This window comes from Rosa chinensis, chromosome 3 (assembly GCF_002994745.2).
Source record: "Rosa chinensis cultivar Old Blush chromosome 3, RchiOBHm-V2, whole genome shotgun sequence".
NCBI lineage: Eukaryota > Viridiplantae > Streptophyta > Magnoliopsida > Rosales > Rosaceae > Rosa > Rosa chinensis.
The window spans coordinates 17,016,281-17,033,127 of NC_037090.1; the positions used below are offsets into that span (position 1 = coordinate 17,016,281).

Consider the following 16,847-nt stretch of genomic DNA (forward strand, 5'->3'; position numbering starts at 1 on the left):
ACCAGAGTAAATTTGGGAATGAGAATGGGTTCATCCCAATATAGAATTTTCTTAAATTAATTGTCATTTATAATTTTGTATGGTAATTAAGAGCGAAATATGCGGCTGCCTTCATTCCTTTATTTTCTTCTATAAATTGAGTATGTTTGCTTCTATTGAGTCTCTTCTTTTATAATCTTACCAAATTGTTTAATCTAACTACTATGGATCAATCAACTTTTATACAACGGAATAGACTACATATATTCTCTTAACTATGGTACAACATTTGCGATTGACGAAGAAAATAAAGAGTTATTGCTCTAATCAGAATTCTTCATAGTTGAATTGATAGAGATAAAAAGAAGAAGAAGAAGAAGATGATGATGATGATGATGATGATGATAAATAGTAGTAGTAGTTGTTGTTGTTGTTGTTGTTATAATAATAATAATAATAATAATAATAATAATAATAATAATAATAATTATTATTATTATTATTATTATTATTATTATTATTATTATTATTATTACTACTACTACTACTACTACTACTACTACTACTACTACAACAACAACAACAACAACAACAACTATTGAGAAATCATGTTTGTTTTTAGTATAAAACTTATTCTTTTAGTGACTAATCGCTTGCATACTTGTGACACGTTAATGATATGTTTACTCGACGAGGCATGTTATTGTTTAGTTGACGAGGCATGTTATTCAAATTTCTTAATTTCAAAGTTTGAAATAAGATACATGTATTATTAAAGTGGGTGTTATCTTTGACAAAATGTGAATGATTATCAACCGTTGATATGACGTTAAAGATACGCTCAAAAGCAAACTCAGACAAACTTGTGTTTGTAACAAAGTTGTTGAACCCCCGTTGGTACGCAGATAGTTGACTGAACTAGGAAACCCAGTTTATGGGTTGAACCAAATTGTAAGGCAACAACTGCGTACGTCTAACATATAGGCATTTTTTATTCGTAGAGTTTACTTTGAATCTGTCCAAGTTAATCACATTGGTAAACCGCTGGTCTTACCTAATATAACTTAATACTCCAAAAGCCATAGAGATGACCCAGTCTTATTTCTCTTTTTATTATCTTTTGATTTTTTTCGGCTGTAGTGCAATGACTCGATCATATTGCAAATAGCATTTTGCAATTGCATATCATCAGCATATGCGTTCTCATTAGTCGGCATCAAAATCACAAGTCTATATATGTTAGAGTAAACAACTAATAACTCTAGAATTTGACTAACAATGTATTTCAAGTTATAGCACTGCCGATTTATGAGCAAATTATAACCTAACAATCGGTTGAGATGCTAGAAGCTCATTCAAACTAGAAATATTCCCTTCTAAGCTCGCCCTAGCTTCTCTTATTCACAGTGAACCATGTATAAAATCACTGAAGTCAACAGTTTTGTATTTATATGGCCCCCCTAATTTACTATAAAAATTGTCTTTCATATGTTTTTCTTTTTATTTAATTCATGTTTCTTACTTTCCTAGCATCTACTCGGCCAACCTTTTGCTATTCACAGTGGTGGCTTTTGAATGAATCACTGTCCCATGCAACCTCATGCTTTTTCATATTTTATTATTATAAGTGATTAAATAGTCATCAGAAAGCAAAAAGGAGTCACCCTATTTCGACTTCGACACATCGTCTTCTAGGTCCCAAAAAAAAAAAAAGATTATTGTATTTTTTTTTCCGGCCCCTCCAAGATTCGGCTCCTAGTTCTGCCACTGCTTATTCATCAACAACTCTCAAGATAATTGGGAAAATGCTTGAGACACCAAATATTTATACCAAAATTGAGTGCCAAATGATGTGGCATACAACACTTCATCAATATCATTCCATAAATTTCAATGACAGGGATTTATTTATTTTCAATTTAAAAACAGAATGTTTTTTAGAAAATATTTTGTATATTATCAAAACCCTAATGTTTTACAAAAATCAAAGCAATTACAAATATAATTACACTGCTTCTCGTGAAGAGCAGCCAATGTTATTCGTTAATTGGCTTCATCTTGCTTAAATGGGGAAAAGGATGAAGAATAAAACAGATAGAGAGACCAATATTGATTATTCGAAGTCTATTATCCATCAGCATTCTCAATTTATGGACAAGCTAGTTAATCTCATCCCTGCTCAGTTCTATTTATCTAATGACGACCGGAATAAACCATGGTTTCAAGGCCTCATTAACCTGCAAAAGCTTTAGGTAAGAAAGAAATAAAGAAAGACATTAAGAAAACTCGCAGAGATCGATTCAAAACTCAAACATCAAAGACCCAGTTATAATCTTTCATGTGGGAATTGTTTTTTTTTTCTATATATATTTTGATCTGGGTATCAAGGTTGTAGAGAGCCAGATTGCTATCACAACTCCATCTATTCTAAGCCTGGGCACGGGCCGGGACCGCATGCCAATTTGCTAGGCCCGGGACCAAGCTCGTTTTTTTCCGGTCGGGCTCAAATAACGCTTTTCAGTTATAGAGACCGTGAAGGTCCGGGTTGGTCCTACATGGTTTTCGAGCCCAAAAATCCAATTTTGCTTACCTTCATTTTCTCCACAGTTTCATCATGTTTTCTGATTTTCTGGGTTTAGAAGAAGAATATAACATCATACAAATCACAAACTAAGCTACAAATCACAGCAGTCAAAAGGCACACAAGCACAGCAAGCAAACACATATCACATATACCTACCTACGTTTCCACTTTCCATCAATATCTAAGTTTCCAACAGAAAACAAAATTTCAAAACCAATGAAAGCTGCAGAAAAAACACAACAATTCCTTGAAACTAATTAAAGTAGAGAAGAAGGAAAAAGAAAAAAAAACCAACAATAATGATATTATCTAACCACAGTAGTTGTCATCAAATGATATAATCTTCAGTAAAAATGACTTGTGTATGAAACATGATATTTAACTTAATGATGATGAGATACAGAGCATCTGTGAACTCAACCAAGAACAAGAAGAGCAGAACATAAATTGTCCAAAACAAGCAAAGCTTCAAAATTGCAGATCCAGACTAGCTGAGAGAAGCGGCAATAATTTAGGCAATCAATTTGCAGAAAGCAATGGCTTGCTGGTTGTCTTCATTCCCAACTTTATTCATATTGATTCCTTCATTAGATTCGGGACCTGTGTTTGATTTCCAATCATTTTCTCCACCACCTTGATTTAACAAACATAAAATTTGGATTAATTAGTGCTCTAGAGATATTTATAATCAATCAACAGGGTTAAATTAAGCATCATCAAAATTTGAATATTACAGGGCACTATCATCACCGGCCTCAGACTGGCTGGAAGCCACCATCATCTCGTCCCCACGAACTACAGTTGCTTCGGGTCCATTACCAAAGTCCCAAAGTGATGAACAAAGGCTTCGGGTTCCACCTTAGGATTGGGGTTTCGAAATGGAAAACTGAAGGGGATTGGATTTCAAGTTAGTGATCGAAGAAGGCCAGAAGAAGATTTTTGCTGGGTTTTTGGAAATTAGGGTTCTTGATCGAATTAGAAATCTGGAAAGCTAGAAGAGTAAAAATCGATTGATTGATTGAGGGCTTCGAGTGGGTTCGAGCGGCGAAGGGAAACTGGAAATGCGAAAGGTTCTTGTTGCGAAGGGAATCGAAGAATTGAAGTCAAGACTCAAGACTCAAGAGTGTTGTGTTTGGGAAAGGATCGGGGATGGCTGCGAGTTGATTCAAAGGCTCGTGTTTGAATGTTGACTTGCCATGTCGACACTAAGACAGGCCTAAAAGTAGGGTTATATTGAATCAGGCTTATCTTCGGGCTTTTGGGATTATGGATACCAAGGCCCGGGACAGGCCCGTTTAAACTCAAATGGTCCGGGCTTTATTTTTTTGTCTATTTTTTTCCTCAAGGTAACGGTCCGGATTTTCGAGCTTTCGGGCTAAAATGCCCAGGCCTATGGCCTAATCTATTCATTTTCTAAATTAATTTGGTATTTTGTTTAATTGTGACTTTTATTTAATATAAGTTTTCTTAATTCTTAAAAAAAAACATGAAATTTATTTTATATCCAATAAGGAAATCCATGTCAACATTTAAATATCAGTGCCATGTCATTTGGTAAGTAATTTTGGTACAAAATTTTGGGATCCCTGGCACTACTTAGATAATTGACATGATTATGTGAGAGTAACATTCCAATTAGTCCAATATATGTCTGATGCATTAATTAAGTCCATGCCAGCACTGAAGTTTCTTGCACGCAGTAAGTAAAATACAAAAGTAAACATTAAACATTGGGGACAAGTAGACTGAACGTATAGTAGGGAATTAAAGAGTTGAGTAAATGTCACAAACAGTCCCTAAAATTTGAGTCATTTTACATTTTGGTTCCTAACATTCTAAAACTATCACATTAGTACCTCAAAATTAATTCCCGATATACTTGTAGTATCGTCTGTTAAGAACACTGTTAACTCCTCTATTTTTTTAAGGTATTTTCGTCTTGCCCTCTCTCTTTTTCCCTGCCACAAAACTCAATATTTTCTTGATCAAAATAATTAGTCACCGATCACTAACTAAAAATAAGAAAAATAGAAAGAATAAATAGTACTAATATATGAAAAATGAGAAATAATTATGATAATAACTAATTAACTAACATGAGAGAATGAAAGACAAAAATGCCCTTAACAAAAAAGAAGAGTTAACGATGTTATTGATTGAGGGTATCAAAAGTATATCAGGAATTAATTTTGAGATATCAATATAATATTTTATAATGTTGGGAACCAAAGTGTCGAATCGCCCAAACTTCAGGGAGTGTTTGTGATAAAAACTTTTAAGAGTTTATAAAAGCGGTGGCAATGTGAATAGGTGTTCAAGTCAAGCTCGCGTTGCAGCCATTTTTGTTGAAGTCGTCATATTTTGCTTTGGCCACCTAACCGCGCGATTACGCATTTTTCATGGTAGATTACTATATTTCACCTATTTTGGCTCCATATATCAACCTATATATAACCAATCTTATTAGTAGCAAGGAATTAGACCTTGTGATCTCCTGTCTACTATGGCTTCACAAGCCAGGCAAAAGGAGCAACCTCACTTTGTCTTAGTGCCTCTTATGGCACAAGGGCATATGATTCCCATGATAGACATAGCTAGGCTCTTTGCAGAGCCTGGTGTGATTGTTAGCTTGGTCACCACTCCATACAAGGCCTCAAGATTTGAGTCATGCATTTCTCGAGCAAGAGATCAATCCGGACTTCCAATATCCATTGTGAAAATCTCATTTTCGTGCCAAGAAGTGGGACTTCCAATGGGGAGTGAGAGTCTTGACACCTTACTATCTCGAAATCTGCTGAGGAAGTTCTTTAAGGCTCTGAGCATGCTGCAAGAACCACTAGAAAAGTACCTTGAAGACCAGAAGCTTCAGCCATGGTGCATAATCTCGGACAAGGCCCTCTCGTGGACTTCAAAATTAAAACAGCTCAGAAGTTCAATATTCCAAGGATTGTTTTCCATGGAATGTGCTGCTTTTCACTGCTGAGCTCTCACAATATCAAATTCTATAATGCACACAATTCTATTACTTCTGATTCTGAACCTTTTGTAGTGCCAGGGCTGCCCCATAGGATTGAGAACACTAAGGCTCAGCTACCAGGAGCATTTGTCACGCAACCGGATTTGGATGACTTCCGGGATAAGAATCAATAGGCTGAAGCGAAATCGTTTGGGGTGGTGGTGAATAGCTTTAATGCACTTGAACTTGGGTGTGCTGAGGAGTTGGAGAAGGTGTTTGATAAAAAGGTTTGGTGCATTGGACTAGTTTCCTTATGCTACAAGAGCTATTCAGAAAAATTTTCTAGAGGTAACAAATCCTCAATTGATGAGAGTCAATGCTTGCAATGGCTTGAATCAATGCAACCAAGGTCTGTCATCTACGTTTGTCTTGGTAGCCTTTGTAGATTAGTCCCATCAACTGATAGAGCTTGGACTAGGCTTAGAAGCCTCAGGAAAACTCTTTATCTGGGTAATCAAAACATGTGGGAAGTATGAAGAATTGGAGAAGTGGTTAGTGGAGGAGAGGTTTAAGGAAAGGATCACAGGAAGAGGCCTTTTGATCAAGGGTTGGGCTCCCCAAGTTCTTATTCTCTCAAGTCCAGTAATTGGAGGGTTCTTAACTCATTGTGGTTGGAACTCAAGCATAGAAGGGGCATGTTCTGGTGTGCTAATTGTCGGGTGCATCACAAGTATGAAAACTATGTGCAAATTTGTGTATGATGTGCCCTACTCCCAAGTATAGGAGGTCAAGTTTTAGTAATGGGAAAGTGAGAGTATCGTACCCAAAGGATTGAGTAACTCTACCCTAACTAGATCACTATGAAAAGAAACCAAGAAAAACACATGCAAAGTCTGTCTTTTTACAAATTAATAGTCTCGGCCCTTTGGAATCCAAAACTATCAATAATGATATTTACAATGGTAAAGTGGTGAATCGGCTTGGTTGATTTTACTTATTTATAAAGTAAACTAAGTTGCATAAAAATAAACTAAGCTAATAAAAACTAAATATATTAGAGACTTTGATCAATGAAATAAATAGGTTGTAAGGTATCACATCTAACCTCCTTTGTGCCAAATCTAAGTAATCAAATGTAACATGCTCATGCCAAGATGGAATCTCCCTCGATTCTCTTGATTATCGAGTAACCAAGAAACAATTATACTAGAGAATGTATTTAAGCTACACCTTGATTATCGGACATAACTCTCCTACAAACCTTTTAGTTTCTACCTATTCATTGATTATCGAACACAAGTAGACCTATGTAAATACAAGCTAAGATCCCTTGATTATCGGACACCTAAGCCACATCCACATGATAAGCGCAATTGTAAGGACCCAAGCAACCTTATTTGATTTTCACAAGATTACCATTTCTACATTTGCAATATGCTTTAGTTTACTAAGTTTGTCAAGCCTAACATACTTCCATGAAATTATCAACACTTACCAACCTTAGGTGACAAATCTAAGATGCATAAATGATGAACAATTAAACTAGCAAAGTAGAAATTCATGGCATGATCCATAATAAATTTAACTACATAGTTTGTACACAAATTTGGCTAGGGCTAAACCATAAACCCAAATTTATTCTACTCACAACTAATGGAAATATACATAAAAGCCTTAAAAGAGTAATACATCATAAAAAGAAAGAGAATATGGTGAGAAAAAGTCACAATACCATGGGTTTGGTGTGTCAATACCAAACCGAGATGAATCAATCCCCTCACAAGCTTTCTAGATGCAAATCAAGAAGATGTGATGCTTCAAAGTATAGTATTTTCGGTTTCCTCAAACCCAAAACACTATACAAATCTACAAACACAAAGAGAAGATGAAGAACAAGGCTTTATGAATATATCCACAAGTGTGATTGATCAAAAGGTATATAATCTCCGGTTTTGATTATCAATCAAAAATGCTATACCTCTCTCTCTACACATAGGCTAAACAAAACTAACTAAAAAAATGAAGAACTAAGAAGAGTGGAGAGGAAATGAAGAGTGCTAGGAAGAAGATGAAATGGATGAAGGAATACATGAAAAACATCCAAAGTGAGGGGAGGGTGTTTTTATAGGCCAAAAGTGGTGAATGGAGGGTGGAGATCAAAGGAAATGAAGGGCTAGATGTGATTGACAAATGTGTAATCACAAAATGTGGATCTAGTCTTTATCTCCACATAGAAATGACCTAGAAAACCCATAAATATTTTGGTAGAGGAGAAAAAGAAAGGGTAGAAAGATTATTGTGTAAGGGAACAAGGTAATAAATGGGAGACAAATGTGTAAGGTGTAAGAATGGAACCACTTGTCATATTTCAAATTTTGAATTTCAAAATAACCTAGACCTAAAGTCTCTAACCCTAATCAGCTCTTCCTTCTCCTCCACACATGATCTTGGCCGGCCAACTTGGGCGGAATCTGGTGTTGACCGGCGTTGACTCTCATTTCGTCATGTTTTCGTACTCTCTTTCTTCAATTTAATCTCCACTAAGACTTCAGAATTAGCATTCGATTTATTCATAAAAAATGTTCCTCCATGAGTGTACATCATCATCGTAAATTTCAGAGCTTAGTTCACCGTGGTGTGGCAGAAAATTTTGCCGGAATCCTTACAGGTCCGGTTTTGCAGTTTTTGTCTTCTAGTGCAGAAATTTGCACCAATCTTTTGAAAGCTTTTTATTCTGAAATAGCTCTTGCACTATTCATAAAAAATGATCTTTAAGATGTCTATAATGGATCTGGAAAGTTTTAACTCATTTGGAGTTCATTTGGTCAGTCTACTGCTCCTTCTTCCTTGCCTAGCTCAGTTTCTCCTAACCGGAATAGGAAAATGTGCTAGAGTTGAGTTTTTAGGGCCTTTCCAAGCTTTTCCATTATTTCCTAGCATGATAAGGAAAACATAATAAATATATATAAGGGAAAATCGTCTGTACAGTACCTGACATTTGCCCCATTCTAAACTTCAGTACCTCATGTTTAGAAAATATCATAACGGTACCTGACGTTCTAACCCCGACAGAAGATTGGTACCTGGAGCCGTTAGCTCTGTTACAAAAACTAAGAGTTAAAGGATATTTTCGTCCTTTCATATTTTAATCCATTTTTGTTTTATCTAATTCATTTTTTTTCTATTTTTTTCTCTCTTCCCTACTGTTCATTTTTTTCTTTCTATTTTCTTTTTCTCTTCCCTTCTCTCTCTCTCTCTAGACTGCAGCCTTGACTCTATCTCCATCGTGGACCTGCCTCCTCCGCCGCAGTTAAATCCGCTCAGACCGTCGCCTAACTTGGGAGAGACCATTGGGCCATGGACCGCCTCGGAAAGATTGGGATCCGAAACGGGGAAGGAGTTGACGGCGAAAGTGGCGGCCATGTACTGGGTCTAACCGGGCTCGATTTTGCTGGGAGGGATGAACATGAAGCCAATTTGGTGCTGTGGTAGTGGCAGAAGGCGGCGAGCGGCTGGGGTTGCGGACGATGACGTATTGGGAGAATGTGAAGTTGATGGTGGAGTTGAGGATGGAGAAGGAGGGGAGCTGGACGGAGCTGATGGAGATTTTGGGGTCTTTGGATCAAACCCAGAAACAATTTTTCAAAATCTAGAAGAATCCTTCTCTGCATTCTACAACATGTCTCCTCTTCTCCTAAATCTCTCATTGATGAGAACCCTCTCCAGCTGCTTTACCATTTGCAACAGCGACCCTAGTAGCTGGGTTTGTTTATTCGGTGAACCAGTTTAATCACCAGACCCACCATCCTCTCATTCTCCTCCACTTTCTTCTTGCTCTGCTTTGAATCAGAGTCGGACCCAACTTTAAACCTGTCCAAGAAGTAAACCCAATGACTTGCTCAAGGACTTGGCTTTGTCTGGGTTTCGGGAAATCAAAGTGATCAAGATGGAAATCTTCTCAAGTTGTTTTCCTTTAACCACTTTGGTGGTGTTTTGGGTTGAAATTTGCTACGGGTGTTGTTTGAATCAAAAAGTTTGGGGACGGGGTCGTATGGTTGTGGCTTTGGCTGTGGTGGTGGTGGTGATGGTGGCTGATGGATGATGACTTTCCAATTCCTCTGCTACCTTCTAACGAAGCCAGCCACTCTCGCCACTCGAGCGACTATGTTGGAGTGTTGTTGTGGTACTGGTGATGGTGATTGTAGTTCATGGATAATTGCTCACCGACTTTGTTGGAGTGCTGTTGTGCTGCACCGCCACCTTGAAATTGCTGGGGGCAGATCACGACTTGAGCTTTCCCACCGTCGCCGCCTGACCCCTTCCTACCTATGACCCTCCTCAATCCTCACCCTTTCATTTTGGCATTTTCGTAAAACAATTTTTTTTTGGCTTTATTTTATTATATGAGAAAAAGGGGGGGGGGGAAGGGTAAATTGGTCATTTAATGATCAAAATATGGCAGCTGTCAATTTTTGTAACGGTGCTAACGGCTCCAGGTACCAATCTTTGATCGGGGTTAGAACATCAGATACTGTTCTGATATTTTCTAAACGTGAGGTACTGAAGTTTAGAATGGAGTAAAGGTCAGGTACTGTACGGACGATTTTCCCTATATATAAATAACACAAAGGTTAAGCAAAAGTGAAAGATTAGGGGAATAATTACTAGGTAATTATGGATCTAACACCAATGATCACATGCCCTCTATTCGCTGAGCAATTCCTTAACGAAAAATTGATCATAGAGGTTTTAAAGATCGGTGTTCGGGTTGGTGTGGAGATTCCTGCTAGATGGGGGGATGAAGAGAAAGTTGGAGTGTTGGTGAAGAAAGATGGGGTGAAGAAGGCAATACGTTTGGAGGTGAAGAAGGAGAAAAGAGAAGAAAGAGAGCAACAGAAATTGGAGAGAAGGGAAGAAGAGCAATGGAACAAGGAGGTTCATCGCACTCAAGCATGTCTTATTTGATTCAAGATGTTAGGCAATTATATGAAGCCACTCGAAACAAAGGTCAGAAGCTTTAACTTCAGCATAAATAAATAAAATCAATGTTCCTGCATGTGAAACTTTGTTGCAGATTCAGCTTGAATATATATGGATACAAGCAAGAGTCGCCTGTAACAGTTTCAATATATTGTACATGTTAATTAGTTTCCTCTACTTTAATACTGTCAAGTTCATATCAACAACAGTAGTGCTTTAACACAATATCTTGTTGATATGAACTTCATTTCACTAAACAATTTGTGTTATATATCATATGAATAACAAGTACTGTGTTTCTTAATCCTTTTACTTTTTCCTCATTATATTTATGTTGGTCTTGTATATAATAGTCAATTGCAACCACTAGTCAGTAGTGAGTACCCATGTTAAAGATTCTCACGTCCTTAATTCAAAAGTCAAGACAATCTACAAAATTTAAAATCAATTAATAAGGCATTGTGATGAAATCATATAGTTAATTTCAATGTTTGCAGTAGATCACATGCAGCTACCAAATACACATTCATACATTGGGAGTGAACAGACAATAATAAATAAGTTAATACGTACATAATGTGCTAGATAATAGGAAGATTACAAGATATCCTAGTAGCTAAGAAGCATTTTTCTTTTTCTTTCGGGCAATACATGTACGTTACGAGAATGTCAATCAAATATCAGTATATAACAAGCTGATTATACGCATTTATATGCGTGTAATTATATCTAAAACACTATAAATAAGCAAATCCCCATGTCAATTAATATGTAATTAATCTATTTTTATTTATTTGTAGGTAATAAGCGGAGTTGCGGAAATCGGGAGAAAATTGTACAAAATGGAGCTAATTGGAATTACTGACAAAAATATGAAATTGTCGACACAGTCAACCATGGTCAATGCAAGTTTGAGAGCGAAACCCGACCAGTCCCTTGACAATATATATGGAAATATTCGAGATTGTGGAATGTGGGGAAGAAAGAAAAATAGAAAAGAAGAAAGAAGAAAATTGCAGAAAAGAGAAAATGTTATATTAATTAATCATTAGTTTGATTAATTAATCAAGCATAGCCTCCGGCCAAAACATGCAACAATTACATGAATTACCTCATGCCAATTAAGAGCCAACGTGTGGCTGGCGATCAGCATTTTTTTTTTCTCTTCCTCACATACTCAGCACGTGAAGCTTATCCATCTCTTCCTCTTGGAAGACCAACAGCCACCCACTTCAATAATTAACCATTCTCTCCCTCTCTCTCGAATATATATATCCCACGACCTATTCTCCTCTAGGAGGAGCAAACACCGACAGCGCCGCACACACCAAACAGAGGCAGCCCTTTTGGGATGCTCTCTCTCTCTCCTCTTTTCCTCCATTTTTTTCATATTTTCTTTAGTTTTATTTGGGGAATTTAGAAAGACTCACTCAAGTCTTGAAGGGAATCGTCATCAAGAGCACCACACCTCTATTTTGGGTAGTTGGGTGAAGAAATTGCTTGGTTCATACTAGCTCATAGCTAGGAGTGACTAAGCTAATTCTCCCCTCTCTTCCTTATTATCTATTCCATAATTTTATTTGCTATTGATGATGTATTTAACTATGGATAGTGAGTAGTTCAATTTTGGGAGTTAGGGTTGTGAACCCCTAACTCATCTTGTATAAATATTGATGCTTTAATTTTAATAAATGCAATTTCCATTGTGTATGCTTTAAATTCGAATTTATTGGTCCTTAGAAGCATGTTTCTAGGCTTTGTCAACCTTTGGAATTATGTTGTGGGCAATTACGATGAATAGATTGATAAATTGACAACTTATTAGTCTTGTGGCATCTAGGATTTAAGTGTGGTGACCATTAGCTAGCTTAATTGTAGCTAAGCTTGCTTGGGTCTCTATTATCTTGCTCTCTAGGCCTCTAATTTTGGATATTGCGGCCTTAACCGGCGTAATGCCCAAATTAGAGAGTTGATTGTGGCCCTAACCGGCATAATCGATACACCGAAAGGATAATTGGTTTAGTAGTCTTGACCGGTACTAGATACGGGACTTAACACATATAGGAAATACATGCATTTGTGAAATTGGTATCGATATTTGCAAGAGAGTTAGTGTGAATCACCCGACACTCCCATGTTCCCATTAATTTGAAAACCCAAATTTAATTTTCTAGTTCGTTAATTAGTTGTTTAGTTTACTTTTCGCTTGCGTTTAATTTAGTTGATTCCCAATTCAAAACCCCCTACAAATTTCGACTCATTTGTGCATATCCACCACTAGGCTCTTAGTTTTGATTAGGCTTTGGTGAAACCAAAGCCAAGCATCGCTAAGGCTTGGTGCCTTAGATTAGCCTTTTTATTTATTTTCTTTTTCTTTTCTTTGTTTGCTAAGTGTCTTTATTTCCGATTACCCAAGGATTGTGGGTTAGCCACTAATCCCCGTGGTACGATAAACTTTGGGCATAATATTTCCCTATTTTGACAATGATACGTACGTTTGCGTAAATGTGTATCCAAGTCACAAGCAGTAGATGACAACATGATCACATGCAGCTACCAAATACACATTCATACATTGAGAGTGAACAGACAACAATATATAAGTTAACACATAATGTGCAAGAGATTCCAAGATATCCTCACAATAAAAATGTTATAGTAATCCTAGTAGCTGAGAAGAGTTTTTCCTTTTTCTTTCGGACAATACATGTATGTTACGAGAATATCAATCAAATATCAGTATGCGACACGCCTGGGAGAGGGAACATTACACATACTAGTAAGTAAACTGATAATTGTGCATATGGTAATCTTCATGAAGACTGAAGAGTGGAGTATATAAAAGCCATTCATCCCCATCAATGTAGGAAACATCCAAAAAGGGTGCTGCTCAGATTCGTTGAGCTGCTTTGAATATGAGACCCTATTTGTATTATTTGCTCCTGGTCCTATGCACTCGTACTCCCCATAAAACACTTTCCTGCATTCAAATAGTTATGTAATCCCCTTAGTAAGAGTGTAAAACAAAAAATGAGCAATTGAATTTTGGCCAAATTACAAAAAATGGTCCTTGGAGTTTCCAGTTGGATTCCAATAAAAACCCTGTACTTTTTGGCTGCATCAATTTTGCCATGTGATTTCTGACATTGTACTTAAGAACAAACACTCAATGATTTTTGTGAATTTGGTGGACGGAAAGAGAGCATGTTTTGCACAAGTTTTGTCCATGTGCTTGCTTCATTTTCACTAGAGATAAAAATCATCAGCAACACATTCTCCTTTGGTCTACCAACCCGACAAAATTATTGTCTTGTCCACAAACTGCTCCAATTAGACAGCTACAGATGAAAAATTGAAATTGCGACTTTCAGACCATCTGAAACAACGAGGGGAGAAACCACGTACTGATCTCTAGAAGGGTCACTCCAGTCATTCCAACCATCTGAAGCAACAACGTCAGACATGTACGTTTTGGAGAAAACCACAGTGGCGTAAGCTCCCCAAGCTCGACCAAGCCACACTCTCCCACTTCCTCCAATACTGCAATTCACAAAGGAATACCCACTTTGCTCCTGCATTGATTGCCTTCCTTGTGCTGTGATGGCTCCACTTATCCTACCTTTCAGTGGAATCCCACCTTTCACTGGATTTGCTATTGAATTAATGGTGCACCCCTGTGTTACAAAATAGTAATATATATCCATGAATTGCTTAAAATAGTGGCATTGAACTAATGGTGTACGTGTAACAAATCACGATCCCCAAAAGTTGAGTTATTAGGGAATGAGTCAACAATGCAAATGAAGTTAGGACGCTCACAAAGTCACAAGCAACCTCATCATGCACCTGAAGCGGTACAGAAAATCACATTATAGGTGCAGCCCCTGTCCTATATGTTGACTATTGAGTTGTGATGAGGCTTAGAGGTTACGAAATTAAACCTCTTGAGTTAGTTGGGTTATTCATAATCTCTATGAGGCCGAGGTCATGCACACCAGGCTCATTGCAATGGTTTATAGCTCACTCTGGGCTCTGGCTTTATCACGCTTCCATTGTAACGAAGTCTTGGCCATGTTAGAAAATCACTAGACCAGAAAAGCGTAAGCCATTAATTTGAATCGATCAACAATGTAGATCAAGGTTGACATCATGCATCATCACTGTTATAATAATACAGCATAAAATGAAGTATATGTGATCCCCCTCCAAAGAAGCATTTCTTATATATGTAGGAAAAAATAGAAAAAGAGGTGGCAAGTCCTAATTTTAATCCATGTTGTACCTCATATAGTGATCTAGCGCTTCCGAAAATGAAATCTATGGATCCTTGAATGAAACATTCTCTAAAATAATGTCTTCCACGGTCGTCATTGAGAGTGTCTTGCGCCCCATAGAAACCACATCCATAAAATGCAGCTTGATCTCCAGAAACTCGAAGTGCCACTGCCTGTGCTCCAATTCTGCCTTTTGATGGTGGCGGAGCTGTGTTCTTCTCAAAGAAATTTAATTAACCAAATGCAATACAACATCAGAAACATTAAAGTATCAGCCATTTAGATTTGCTTTACCTTAAAGCTAATGTTGTAGGCAGTGAAATTGGGAGCAGATATAGAAACTGAAGAGCTTCGGCCAGTACCCCCAGAAGAATTGGCCGAGTCATTCCAAGCTATGGCAGTGTTAAGATAACCCTGACCTTGAAATATCAAATTGGTCTTGCTAACATTAACTGTCACCTTCTCCCTGCCATTATATATGTGATAATGCATTTCGTTAGGAAAGTAAATCCAGAGAATTTTCTCTTATTAGATAATCCAACATGTTATATTATCAAACCGTTAATCCGGACCATTAATTGATCATGTGCAGTCTTGCTTGATTATTAGTAGTCCGGATCTGACAAGAATTCATATTACCTGTAAGTACCTGAGTCGATTATGATGAGTGTCCTATTAGTGCTAAGCTCAGGAACGGCATCTACTGCCTTTTGCACACTACTAAAGTTGGTGCAGCCATTTAAGCCAACAGTCAAAACAAGTGACACATTGAATTCGGATATGAGCCTCGAGTTCCATTTTTCGTCGCAGTTTATCCTCTGCTGGTGATGATGGTGTCTGGACACAATGCTTCTCACGGTTGACAATAAGGTCTCAACACTTTGCTTGAAAAAAACATCAAACATGGCAAGATCGGAGCCAGTTTGCACAAAGTTGGAGATTACAGAAGTTGAGGAAAGAGATGAGAAGCTGCGGAGTGCAAAGGTAATGGAAACTAGTGCAATAGCCAAGGCAGAGAGCCAAAAGAAGAATGTTGTTTTGGTTCTCATGCTTAAGAGCTCGGGTAAATTAGAGTAGAAAAGGGAGAGAGGACTTGTGGGAATTGGGTCTCATGTAAAGGGCGTGTGTTGTATTTGGCGTGGGAGGTAGGAGTTGTATGGGATTTTATATGCTGTTTGTATGTATGGAGATGATTACATGGTCTGCTTTAGAAGGATAGGAAGGAATGGAGATGGAAACTGCATACGCTAAGCTAGAGATGGGAAAAAAAATCAATGGGGTTTTGTTCATGATGAAAGCATTTGAAAATGGTAGAAGGTGTGTGCATGCAATTTTTGAATGGTTTGGTGGTGATGATAGAGTCTTTACTTGAACTTCAATTTTGATCTTTTGAAATTTTTTAGTGTACTGAGAGGGAGGGGGGGAATTGAGATTCAAGCAACTCCAACAGCTTTTCTATAAATTATTTTTAAAATGAGTAAAATTGACACCCATTTTTTACAGACACCCCTTCTATTTCCACGTGTATTTCAATGCAAATGTGCATGAACATAGGAAGAGGAAGGATGGGGTTTACAAAAGAAAGGGTGTCAATTTTACCCACCCAATGACCGCCATGCACAATCTCGGGAAGCAGCTGTTTCTCTCCATGAATGCCTACTATGACAAAGGAATTCCACCTAGGTGGAACTTTTGTAGGAAATCTCAGAAACCAGGGAGTCCCAATGACTGAACATCCAGGAAGTTATAAGAAAGTTTGGAACGTGCTCCAAGCATGTAGTGATTTCTCAACGGAATATCAAAACAAATCCAAATCTACTGGACATGGATGAATTTCTACACTTGATGTCTGGCCTGATCCTATCACGAATTTATTGACACTACTTCACATATAGTACCATCAATTCTATCAACAATTTACACCAATTTCAATTAAACTCGATACCACCAATTTATACCAATAGCATCTCACTGTCATGAAACTACCTAGCATTATTCCAATAGCCGCTAGCCAGTCAGTCACTTCACCATGATTTGAATCTGAAATTCTAACTCTTGCATGGTACGATATATA

General features: G+C 37.4%; 1 protein-coding gene, 1 long non-coding RNA gene and 1 pseudogene across 2 annotated transcripts; 1 reads left to right on the forward strand and 2 right to left on the reverse strand.

Annotated features, from left to right (window-relative positions):
* Positions 1 to 2,690: 2,690 nt before the first annotated feature.
* LOC112193231 lies at positions 2,691 to 3,772 on the reverse strand. The gene is made up of 2 exons (XR_002933811.2): positions 3,298 to 3,772; positions 2,691 to 3,196 (listed from the first exon to the last, which is right to left on the reverse strand). It is a non-coding gene; the product is annotated as an uncharacterized LOC112193231 (long non-coding RNA).
* A 1,123-nt stretch (positions 3,773 to 4,895) lies between these two features.
* On the forward strand, positions 4,896 to 10,685 carry LOC112193229 (annotated as a pseudogene).
* Positions 10,686 to 13,091: 2,406 nt separating this feature from the next.
* Positions 13,092 to 16,700, reverse strand: LOC112193230 (probable pectinesterase 15). The gene is made up of 5 exons (XM_024333300.2): positions 15,413 to 16,700; positions 15,068 to 15,239; positions 14,782 to 14,988; positions 13,905 to 14,173; positions 13,092 to 13,479 (listed from the first exon to the last, which is right to left on the reverse strand). Exons 1-5 carry the CDS (start codon positions 15,820 to 15,822, stop codon positions 13,236 to 13,238), a joined length of 1,302 nt encoding a protein of 433 aa, XP_024189068.1. The 5' UTR covers positions 15,823 to 16,700; the 3' UTR covers positions 13,092 to 13,235.
* Between the last annotated feature and the right edge of the window lie 147 nt (positions 16,701 to 16,847).